This window comes from Heliangelus exortis, chromosome 1, assembly GCF_036169615.1.
Source record: "Heliangelus exortis chromosome 1, bHelExo1.hap1, whole genome shotgun sequence".
NCBI lineage: Eukaryota > Metazoa > Chordata > Aves > Apodiformes > Trochilidae > Heliangelus > Heliangelus exortis.
The window spans coordinates 196461428-196473877 of NC_092422.1; the positions used below are offsets into that span (position 1 = coordinate 196461428).

Below are 12450 nucleotides of genomic sequence, written 5' to 3' on the forward strand. Positions count from 1 at the left end.
GTGAAATCATGGAATTATGGAGTGGTTTGTGTTGGAAGGGACCTCAAAGTTCATCCAGTCCCAACCCCCTGCATGGGCAGGGACACCTCCCACCAGCCCAGGGGGCTCCAAGCCCCATCCAACCTCACCTTGACCTCCTGGCCCATTGGTCCCCAGGAGCAGGAGGACCCCAGATGCACCCAAACCCCCAGCAATTCAGCTGAGGCACCTACAAGCAACCCACATCCCTACTGGGATGACTGGGAGTCAGTCTGAAGAGTTTTCAAGCCTCCTGTGGTTTCCAGGACACAATTTGGCTGCCTCTGGTCTTGGAGATCAAGAATCATGGGATAAAATTGGGCTCCTGCTTCCCAGGATGGAATCTCTTGACTGCCTTTGAGACTGAGGTTTAGTCCATTCTTGTAGCTCTTTAGAGATGCATAGGGCACAGTTTGCAGACCATTAATTATCTCTTTGCTCTTCTATCTGCAGTCAAGGTTTAATCAAAGCCATAAATTTGGGTCTTGGCAGCCAAGCAGGTTGGATGCTGGGATGAAACACTGAGGACTTTTTCTTTCTCGTGAGAAAAAAAAAAAAATTACTCTCTTTTAAATTTCAAAGAAATCTGATGCTCCTTCCCAGATTTTCTTCCCAAACGAGATGTACTCTTATAAATCCCAAAGGATGTTCCCTTCCAGAAGTTTCTAGCAGTCAGTCTCCTGGTATGCATCTCTTGGAAATGGCAATTTTTTTTCTGGGCATAGTCTTAAAAAGGTTTTGGCTGATCCCAAAGAACCTGAAGGTCGTGTGGGCTGAGGAAAAGTTTCCTCTGGTTTGACATCACTCTTGATTCTGGATGTGGTGCTTTGAGCAAGCCTGATTTTTATATGAACAAGATATTTTTAGGTAGTTATTTTAGATAGTTATATATTTAGATATCTAAGTCTGTGTGGATATATATGACATAGATGTGGATTTATATAAGACAAGTGGCATATTTACAGTTCTCACCATTTTGTAGCCCATGAAGATGTCCCTGCTGCCTGGTTTTCCACTGCAGATCCTCCTTTTTCAGCATTTTCACTTCATCTGGCAGATGCTTTGCTTGAACCCTTGGAGCAGGTGAAATACTCCAAGGTCCTGAGGGACCCTCACCCACCCCTCAAGAAGCTGCAGGGAAGTTTTGCTCCAATTCTGTGTCACCCAATGAGGTGACCAAAAAAATCTTTCTCCATGGCCAGATCAAAGTGTTTCATTTTCTGCTAAAGGCTCCTTCAGGCTTTCATCTGTGGAAGAGCCAGTCCTTCCCCACAGCTGGAGAGTGAAGATGTCCCCAGGGTGAAGCTAGGGATGAAGTGGCAATGAGGACTGGCAGCCCAAAAAGCCAAAAATGTCCTGAGCTTCAACCCAGCTCTGGGGTCCCCAGCAGCAGAAGGACACGGAGCTGTTGGAGCCAGTGCAGAGGAGGCCCTGGAGCTGCTGGGAGGGCTGGAGCAGCTCTGCTCTGGAGCCAGGCTGAGAGAGTTGGGGGTGTTGAGGCTGGAGAAGAGAAGGATCCCATGGGGAGACCTTAGAGCACCTTCCAGTGCCTGAAGGGGCTCCAGGAAAGCTGGGGAGGGACTTGGGACAAGGGCCTGGAGGGATGGGACCCTCTGAGGGGGAAGGGTTTCCAGCTGGGAGAGGGGAGATGGAGAGGAGATCTTGGGCAGGGAGGGAGGGAGGGAGGGAGAAATTGTTTGGGGTGAGGGTGCTGAGCTTTAGAACCAGGTTGCCCAGGAAAAGAGTCTCTGCCCCATCCCTGGCAGTGTTCAAAGCCAGGTTGGATGGGGCTTGGAGCAATCTGGGAGGGAGGTGTCCCTGCCCATGGCAGGGGGGTTGGAATGAGCTGAGCTTTCAGTTCTCTTCCAACCCAAACCATTCCAGGATTCTGTTCCTTGGGGAAAAATTCTTGAATTTGAGGGTGGGGAGAGCCTGGCCCAGGTTGTCCAAGGAAGTTGTGGCTGCCCCATCCCTGGCAGTGTCTCAGGTCAGGTTGGATGGGGCTTGGAGCCCCCTGGGCTGGTGGGAGGTGTCCCTGCCCATGCAGGGGGTTGGGACTGGATGAGCTTTGAGGTCCCTTCCAACCCAACCATTGGGTGACTGAATGATTGTTACCCAGAGCAGTTTTGTCTTCTTGGTATCAGGTGCCAACTTTTGGGTCATCCCAAGAAACAAAATCCACTACCTGGACACTGGTCCTACCTGGAGTGAGGAGCAGAGAACCAGCTCAGGCATTCAGAACTTGGTTAGATTTCTTCTCAGATTTAAGTTTGTAGTATTAACAGAGATACTGAGCAAATGTCAGCACAGAAATCTATTTTTGGAAGAAAAGCTCTCCTGAAGTCACCTGTGCACTCTCCATCTGCTGCATGCAGTGTTTGCCTCATCACCAAAAGCATCTTTAATTCCTTTCCATCTTGATTCCAACAAGCCATGGACTTCACCAGACATTTATCTTGTTGTTTGCATTGCTTGGCAAAAGTGCAACAGCATTTTCTAGGTGGCTGAGTTCTATTTTCCAAACACCCATCCAGAACACCCCACCCTGCACAAACCTTTTACAGACAAATGCTTTTTCTCTCCTGATAACAGAAAGCTCTGAGATGAAATGAGATGAATTTTCAGCAAGGTTGGAGAGCAAGTCTGCTGCAAGTCTGAAGGATTTATATTCCTATATTATTTCCAGGGTTTGTTTTTTTTTCTTTTTTATAATCCTGTGGGATCTCTAGGATGAAGAAGAAAGGTGCAGCTGGTGAGAAGATGTTTTTCCTGCCCCAATTTCTGACAGCAAGGGGGAAAATCTCCTCCCCATTAGGTGACAGAGCTGGCTGCCTTTGAGAAAAAGTGTGTGGCCCATTTGGGACTCAATTTCCACATGCAGAAAAGCCAATGACAGACCAAAAAAAAAAGAGTTTCTCCATCTTACAGCCAGAATAAGCTTTAAAAAAAATGGAGACATACCTTAACTCCAGCAGACAGTGAAAGTTGGAACATAAGTTGTTTGCTTAACTCAGTGCTGGGACAATAAATGACTTGCATAAGGCAATTCGTTTACCATTGTTCAAAGAGCAAGGATTGTACAAACCCTCTATTGTGTGGAGTCTTTTCTGGTGCTTCAACTTTCTTGGATGGGGAATGACTTAATGAAAGACCACAACTCAATTCCTGGTTGTAATTTTATGGGAAACTACAAGGCTGAATTGTCCAAGGTGCAGTTTGTTGCCTCCTTTTATTTCAGCTTCGTTAACCTTGGAACATGAGGCCACAATATTATTATTGCTATTATTATTCTTATTGTTGTTATTATTTTTTTCTCTTGTTCAGCTTGACAGGTCTGTGGTCAAAGAGAGCTTTTTTCCTCCTGACCAGCCTGCAGGACCCAGGGGGAAGTTTTTACCCAGACATTTACTGTAATAAACTGGGACTTTTAATCCAACACCTGCAGTGGTGGTGGGGAATATTGGCATTCCCTTTTCTCTCTCCTTCCCAAAGCTTGGCCTCCATCTTTGGCTTTGCAACCAAGGAGCTGGAGATGTCTGATCCCACCAAAGCTGTGGAAAAGAGAATTAGTTTTTCAGTTCCTATAGCAACCTATAAATGATTGACCTTATTTCTTTCTTTTATTTTTCTGCTCCCAGGTACCCTCTCAGACGAGGCAGCTCCTTCACATTTCTGACTCCAGGACCCCAGTGGGACTTCACCCTGGTGAGCAAAACAACTTTTGGGGGGTGCCAATTGCAAAAGCAGCCAAACAAAAGCAGGAACACAGAGGTGGAGGTCCCTCTGCCTGGAGGAGAAAGAAAATCAACACATTCCTCTCTCCCCAGCAAGAGACACTTTCTGAGCCACCGAGGCTCCTGAGCTTTAGCTGGAGGGAGTGTTTGGCACACAGGGATTAAGAGGAGGCAGGATATCCTGGACACTGTGGTTTCTTTATAAACTTCATAGAATCATAGAATCCTAGGGGTTGGAAGGGACCTGGAAAGATCATCTAGTCCAACCCCCCCTGCCAGAGCAGGGCCCCCTAGAGTACATCCCCTAGGAACGTGTCCAGGTGGGTTTTGAATGTCTCCAGTGAAGGAGACTCCACAACCCCCCTGGGCAGCCTGTTCCAGGGCTCTGTCACCCTTACAGTAAAAAAATTTTTTCTGATATTCAACTTGAACCTCCTATGCTCCAATTTACACCCATTACCCCTTGTCCTATCACTGGTCACCACTGAGAAAAGCCTAACTCCATCTCCCTGACACTCACCCCTTACATATTTGAAAACATTGATGAGGTCACCCCTCAGTCTCCTTTTCTCCAAACTAAAGAGACCCAGCTCCCTCAGCCTTTCCTCATAAGGGAGATGTTCCACTCCCTTAATCATCTCAGTAGCTCTGTGCTGGACTCTTTCAAGCACTTCCCTGTCCTTCTTGAACTGAGGGGCCCAGAACTGGACACAATACTCCAGGTGTGGCCTCACCAATGCAGAATAGAGGGGGAGGAGAACCTCTCTTGACCTACTAACCACACCCTTTCTAATGCACCCCAGGATGCCATTGGCCTTCTTGGCCACAAGGGCACATTGCTGGCTCATGGGCATCTTCTTGTCTACCAGGACCCCCAGGTCTCTTTCCCCTACACTGCTCTCCAGCAGCTCAGCCCCCAACCTATACTGGGACATCGTGTTGTTCTTCCCCAAATGCAAAACTCTACACTTCCCCTTGTTGAATTTCATCATGTTTCTCCCTGCCCAACTCTCCAGCCTGTCTAAGTCTCTCTGAATGGCAGCACAGCCTTCTGGTGTGTCAGCCACTCCTCCCAGCTTAGTGTCATCAGCAAACTTGCTGAGGGTACATTCTATACCCTCATTCAGCACTCCTGCTAGCTAAGGGGGCAAAGCAAGAGGCAAACCATGGTGTAGAAATAAACCTGAGGTGTTTTGTTTTGGTTTTTTTTCTCCTTAAATTCCAAAATCTGTGTTTTGTTCGGTGTAGAGAAAGCACCTCGAGCAACTCCACAGCCTCATTGCCTTCTACTCCCTTCTCTCCATCCTATCACCTCTATCCCTTGCCATGGAAGTTGTCCATAGGCAACCTCCAGAGCTGGCAAAAGAAGTTGGATCACTCTGGAGAGCAAATCCGTGGCCTGAGCTGGCTGCTTCATGAAGTCTGAGGATTCGTAGTGCCCAGCGAGTGGATATTGATCTTGTCCTACTTTAAACCTCATCCTCATCAGCTGCCTAAGCTGCCCCTGGAAGTGGTGATCCTAATCCCAGCCAGCAAACTGATCTGGCTGAAAAACTTGCCTTCCCCCCCCAAAAAAAAAGAAAACAAAAGGTTTGGGGACGGGCTGATCCAGCTGACTGCACAAGCTGCATGGACGCCCGTGACAGCACGGGGAAGGGTGTGGGAACGTGTCTGGAGGTGGGGAAAAGGACAGGAGTCCCTTTTATGAAGGAAATCCCATCAAAAAATCAGCTGGAGCTTCTTGTCTGTAGGCATTTAGGCAAACACTTTGCAGGCTGGGCCTTGAAGGGCAGCCACCTGCACTTCTGAGGCTGCAGAACCACGGGTCCAGCGTGGGCAGGGATTAAACAAAACCATCATTTCTTTTAGATTTTTCTTTTGCTTAATTTGAAGAACTTTCATCTGGTGACTGCAGTTAACATTAAACATCCTCCTTTAAATATTACAAAGCCCTGTAAATGAGGTCCTCTCAAACTGGACAACACTGTGCTCTAACATCACAAGTTAAAAGAGTTTTGATGGGGTTTCAGGTTGTTCCTGATGTTTGTTTAGTCTGCTTTCGTTGGCTGGGTGCACATTCACTTCCACTCTCAGTTACAGTTAGAATGTATAATACATCATGGCAGACTGCAAATCCCAAAGAAAATATTTTGGAAGGGTTTAATTGCTTCTCTGCTTTCCTCCATCCTGTCCATCATCAACCTGGTCCTCCACCTCTTCTTCCTTCAAGCCCAATTAGCTGCAGTTGCAGCTACAGATGGTGGGGAGCCCTGAACTCAATCCAGGAAACTGGATATCCTATTGGACTCCTGATATCATAGAATCCTAGAACTGTCTGGGTTGGAAGGGACCTCAGAGCTCATCAAGTCCAACCCTTGATCCACTCCCACTGCAGTTCCCAGCCCATGGCACTGAGTGCCACATCCAGGCTCTTTGGAAATATCTCCAGGGATGGAGAATCCACCCCTTCCCTGGGCAGCCCATTCCAATGGCTGATCACCCTCTCCAGAAAGAAATTCTTTCTCATGGCCAACCTAAACCTCCCCTGGCACAACTTGAGACCTCTTGTGCCCTCTTGTCTTGCTGAGAGCTGCCTGGGAAAAGAGCCCAACCCCTCCCTGGCTCCAACCTCCTTTCAGGGAGTTGGAGAGAGTGATGAGGTCTCCCCTGAGCCTCCTCTTCTCCAGCCTCAACACCCCCAGCTCCCTCAGCCTCTCCTCAGAGGATCTGTCTTCCTGATATCTCCCTGAACTCCTAGAGATCCAGTTTTCCCTGTGAATCCCTAGCCTTGGACTGATAACACCAAACACTGGAAGAGAAGCAAATACAGGAGAGAAGAAGGAGCACTCAGAGCTGTGGGGTTCACTTGCTCAGCAGACCTGTCCTCACTGCATGGCTGGTGACCAGATCTCTGCTTGGAGGCTTTGCCAATGTAATTACAGACTCAGTTAAGGTTGGAAAAGACCTGAATGATTCTCTAATTGCTGGAAAATCTGGCTGGAAAAGCAAGAAATCTTTTCTTTGGTGGCCATGGCTCATGTGCTGAAGTAAGTGTGTCCCACAAGGTTTGTTTTTCCCCCACGACCACCAAGTTTTCCTATGCCAGTCACAAAAAACATCTTTTCATGCCATAGTTTGTGCAGCTGTTTGGCCAAAAGTCCTTAAAATGTACCTGGCTTGAGCCTCAGGAGAAGTGGCTCACTGAGCCAAGTGTCTTCTTCATGCCTGCAGAGGTGGGGTGGGTTTAAAGAGAAGGACTGGTGCCTGTTCTGCATCATTCTGAGAAAAAACTAACACAGTTTGGGTTAAAACATCCTCTGGTGGCTTCTGACTGGAAGCAAGGTTACTCATGGTCTGTTTTCCTTTCCTTTTTCCTTTCCTTTCCTTTTTCCTTTCCTTTCCTTTTTCCTTTTCTTTCCTTTTTCTTTCTTTTCTCCTTTCCTTTTTTCTTTCCTTTCTTTTTTCCTTTCCTTTCTCCTTTCCTTTCCTTTCCTTTCTCCTTTCCTTTCCTTTCCTTTCCTTTCCTTTCCTTTCCTTTCCTTTCCTTTCCTTTCCTTTCCTTTCCTTTCCTTTCCTTTCCTTTCCTTTTTCCTTCCCTTTCTTCTTTCCTTTCCCCTTTCCTTCCCTTTCCTTCTTTCTTAATTAAGAAGGATTAATTAATGAGAAGCAGCCACTTGATCTTTGCTGATTTAACAGCTCTGGTGCACATTCCTCACCTGAAGCCACCTTGGTGTTTTATGACTTCAGGTGGGCAATAAGCAGCATAAAAAAAAAAAAAAACCACACTGAACCCTGAAGAACAAAATATCCTGGGTTTAGGCAAAAGCCCTTTGTAAAGGAAAAGTAGAGGACTGGAATTGTTTTCCAATTGGAAACCAGAACTTTCTTTAAAAGTGTTCCTGGAGCTTTCATCGGAATCCTTGAAATGCAATTAACATTTATGCTCGTGGCAGTGTTTAAGTCTTTCTCCAATCAAGTCACAAAATATTTAGATTTCCCCTCCTGATTAGCATTTTTTTTTAATGCTTCTCCTTTACAATAACCTCTTTGAGAGCCTCAGTCAGGTCTCATGTTTTGGGTTTTTTTACAGCCTCATAACTTTTTGTAGAAGTCACTTTTTCCACATGATTTGAGTTGCGTGAGAAGATTGGGATCAAATCTCTGATCGTGACCATCTCAAAAAAATTAAAAAAAAAAAAAAAGAAATGTGAGAAAGCAGCCCTGTAGCTTTTGCTTCTCTATCCTGTGGCTTTAAAACTTGAGCAGCAGAAGCTTTTTTCTTGAAATCTGTTTCTGGCACTGCAGAGGAATGATAGACCTGGCTCTGGAGAGAAACGTCCAAGGGGTTTTTTTTTTGGGTTTTTTTTTTTTTGTGCAAAACTATATTGGGCAAAGGAAATGGGGTCCAGCCAATGCAATACTTATTGCATAAGTCTAGCCAATTTCAAAACAAAACTTTGGCCTTCCTTTCGTGTCTGGGCTTTGGTCTGGAGCTGTAAGTTAAAGATGTTAATACACTTGGCTCCAGAAGGAAGGAATAATTCAGACCCAAAAGGCGTGGTGTCTTTTGTCTTGCTTGCAAGTTTTTTTTCTCTTAAATAGATGCTAATATCCTTGATTCCAGATGGGAAAAATAACCTGCAGACCAAAAAGGTGGGGTAATAGCAGTCTTATTGCTGAATATTTTACCAAACCTTCCAAAAAAAAAAAAGGAAAAAGTCTGCATTTTTGTGTGTTCTCAAGCCAGCCAAAGGTCTGTTCAAAAAGTGGAGTTTGCTGAGGAATAATTTGGTGTCAATGCTACAAATATGGTAAGAGAGAATGTCTGATTTGAGAATTTTTTCCTTTGTAGTTAGTAAGTTTATCAGGGGAGGCACTTGCATGATAGAGTCAGTGTCTTGTCCTGGCAAATCCAGAAAAAAAAAAAAAAAACAGAAAACCTGAAAACAGTGGAGGACTTTGAACTTAAATCCACTTCTGTGGCTAGTTTCAACAGCTGAGAGAAAAAAAAGGGGAAAAAAAAAGCAAAAAACACAAAAATATAGGGTGCCAAAACCCAAAAGATAAGGGTAGGTAATTCTTATAATATAATTAATACAATATAATAATTCATACTCTATTGCATGTATCTATTTAATAGTTAAATGGTAAAATCAGCCTAGTGTAGACAGGCAAGAAGACAGATTGGAGCCTAAAAACACATCATACAAAAAGAGTGGTGAACATGTTCCTGAGAACCCTTCAGAGAAGCTGGACATGCCCTCAACATCATCAGATTTTCAAAGGAACCCTGGAAACTTGGCTTGTCAACAATTAAAAATAATTTAATTGAAGTTTAGATCCACTGACAATGATGACAAAGCTCTGGTAAAGCTGCAACTTTGAGCCTATTTGAATTTATTATTCAATTCTCAGGAATTATCTATTTGATCCTGACAGAAGGTCAAGCTGCTGGACTGGCAGAGCACAAAAGTGGAATTTGGTGAAGTTCAGGGTGGATTTGTAGTTCCCTCTGCAGCTGCAGAGAGGGTGTTTTCCCCATTTCACCTATTTCAGTGTAGTCTGTTCAACTGATAAACAAGACCCATTGAAAAACAAAAAAAAAAATGAAGTTTTTTTCTTCTTGCCTTGTGCTCAGTGAAGTGGAAGAGGATGAACTTGACTCATTTTGAAACCTTGAAGGACAAGGGTCAAACACAGGATGAAAACCAACTGCTTCTTTCATGGGTGACCAAACAATTCATGCTTGTGACCTTGTTTGGGTTTTTTTTTCCAGACCAGGTGATTTTCAAGCTGGCACAGCCTAACAGGATGAGTCCACATTTAATTTTCCATTATCTGAGTAACAAAAAAATAATGTAGAAGCCCAGATAGCACAGAAGTAGTGGGGAGACATCAGGAAGCTCAGTGCAGATGCCTTGGATCCTTCTTCCAGTGGTTTGTGCTCTTCAGGTAGAAAAAGAACTGAGAGCTCCCTGGCCAAAATCCTCATTTTTCTTTCACCATTTTTGTGGTTTGTTTTTTTTTTTTAGTTGCAGGGGTGTTTGAGCCACAGCTTTCCAAAGGCATGAATTAAATAGGTGAGGAAATTACCCTCACATGCACACATTCAGCTGGTTAGGGAACCAAATGGTTAAAGAAACCCCTGATAGACACTGAGAATTCTCTGCCTGAAATATTTCTGGGGATTAAAGGGTGGCTGAGGAGCAGGAGCAACCAACCTAGTGCAAAAACTGCTTTATGCTGGCACTGTCCCCAGGGTGACAGCCATGGATCTGCTCACTCACAGCCCCAGCTGTGCTGGTGAGGAAACATTCCAGAATCATGGAATGGTTTGGGTTGGAAGGGACCTCAAAGCTCATCCAGTCCCAACCCCTGCATGGGCAGGGACACCTCCCACCAGCCCAGGGGGCTCCAAGCCCCATCCAACCTGACCTGAGACACTGCCAGGGATGGGGCAGCCACAACTTCCTTGGACAACCTGGGCACCCAGGGGCTCAGCACCCTCACCCCAAAGAATTTCTCCCTCCCTCCCCAAGAAACAGAATCCTGGAATGGTTTGGGTTGGAAGAGAACTGAAAGCTCAGCTCATTCCAACCCCCCTGCCATGGGCAGGGACACCTCCCTCCCAGATTGCTCCAAGCCCCATCCAACCTGGCTTTGAACACTGCCAGGGATGGGGCAGAGACTCTTTTCCTGGGCAACCTGGTTCTAAAGCTCAGCACCCTCACCCCAAACAATTTCTCCCTCCCTCCCTCCCTCCCTGCCCAAGATCTCCTCTCCATCTCCCCTCTCCCAGCTGGAAACCCTTCCCCCTCGCAGGGTCCCATCCCTCCAGGCCCTTGTCCCAAGTCCCTCCCCAGCTTTCCTGGAGCCCCTTCAGGCACTGGAAGGTGCTCTGAGGTCTCCCCATTGCAGCCTCCCTCCCAGATTGCTCCAAGCCCCATCCAACCTGACCTGAGACACTGCCAGGGATGGGGCAGCCACAGCTTCCTTGGACAACCTGGGCCAGGCTCTCACCACCCTCAAATTAAGGAATTTCCTCCCCATTTCCAACCTCAATCTCCCCTCCTCAATTTTAACCTACTTCCCTTGTCCTCTCCCTACCCCCCCGTGTCCAAAGCCCTCCCCCAGCTTTCTTGTAGGCAAATACAGAAGATTTAGGGATGGTAACTTCTGCTGTCCATCTCCTAGAAACCTCAGACCCTAATGGTCACCAAGCCTGACCCTCTGGGTGCCTAAGTCTTTCAAAAAGCACAATTTGACTGCAGGATTGCTGACCTCAGAAACGTCAAAAAAAAATTTCTGGAACTAAGTGAATATCAAACCATTTGCCAGCGGTCACCGCTGCATTCTGTCCTGCACCTGAGGTTCCCTCCTGAAGACTTCACTCACAACCACAGTCAGAATCCTAGAACTGGCTGGGTTGGAAGGGACCTCAGAGCTCATCAAGTCCAACCCTTGATCCACTCCCACTGCAGTTCCCAGCCCATGGCACTGAGTGCCACATCCAGGCTCTTTGGAAATATCTCCAGGGATGGAGAATCCACCCCTTCCCTGGGCAGCCCATTCCAATGGCTGAGCACCCTCTCCGTAAAAAAATTCTTTCTGATATCCAGCCTAAATCTCCCCTGGCACAACTTAAGACTGTGTCCTCTTGTCTTGTTGAAAGTTGCCTGGGAAAAGAGCCCAACCCCCCCCCTGGCTCCAACCTCCTTTCAGGGAGTTGGAGAGAGTGATGAGGTCTCCCCTGAGCCTCCTCTTCTCCAGCCTCAACACCCCCAGCTCCCTCAGCCTCTCCTCAGAGGATCTGTGCTGGATCCCTTCCCCAGCCCAGTTGCCTCCTTTGGACCTGCTCCAGCACCTCAATCTCCTTCCTGAGCTGAGGGGCCCAGAACTGGACACAGGACTCAAGCTGTGGCCTCCCCAGGGCTGAGCACAGGGGCAGAATCCCTTCCCTGGACCTGCTGGCCACGCTGTTCCTGAGCCAGCCCAGGATGCCATTGGCCTTCTTGGCCACCTGGGCAAAAAAAAAGTCATGGAAGTGCAGAGAAACCAACTTCTAATTGATGGGTATCAATCAGGTGACAAACCTCACAAAAATGCTCCACATTTGTCTTGGAGCTTGTGGGGTTTTGAGTTACTGCAGTTGCTTGGGGCTGCAAAAAAAACTTCTCCTCTGCTTTATCAAACCCAATCTTCTTCCTGCAGGCAAATCAAGGGCCCAGCTCTAACTTTGAGTTCCTTTCTTACAGAAAAGGAAACGCCGAGAGAAGGAGGAGGATGCAGTCAGCCTTTGCAGCCTTGACTTTAAGGTAATTAAAACACTTTCCTCCACAATATTGGGCAATCAAAGTTTGTTGCCTTCTCCCCGGGAACGCTGAACTTTCTGCATTTCACCATCACCACTTTAGGGATGTGTACAGCTGTGTTTGCTCTCTCCTCCACCTCTGGGTGGGCTGAGTCCTGCTGGAGATATCCATAACACTCTTTGGGATCTCCTGGTTTAATCATTTGAATCCTAAATCTGTCAGAGCTTTAATGGTGTGTGAAATAAACTCGGGTAACCCTCAGACTTAGCAAGAAAAGGAGCATTTCCAAGAGCTGGGAAGCAAAACTGTGCAAAGCTCCATCAAATCTTCCTATTGTTTGACTTTAGTGCACTTCATTGTATTGCAAACAAACTGGACTGGCTGGG

At 46.5% G+C, this 12450-nt stretch overlaps 1 protein-coding gene across 1 annotated transcript in view; it reads left to right on the top strand.

The window, feature by feature from the left end:
- Positions 1-12450, top strand: part of NET1 (neuroepithelial cell transforming 1) — an 80398-nt gene that overhangs the window by 40709 nt on the left and 27239 nt on the right. The window contains exons 2-3 of the mRNA XM_071734253.1: positions 3657-3723; positions 12008-12067. Of these exons, the coding sequence (XP_071590354.1) occupies positions 3657-3723; positions 12008-12067 (127 nt within the window). The remainder of the gene's footprint in view (positions 1-3656; positions 3724-12007; positions 12068-12450) is intronic.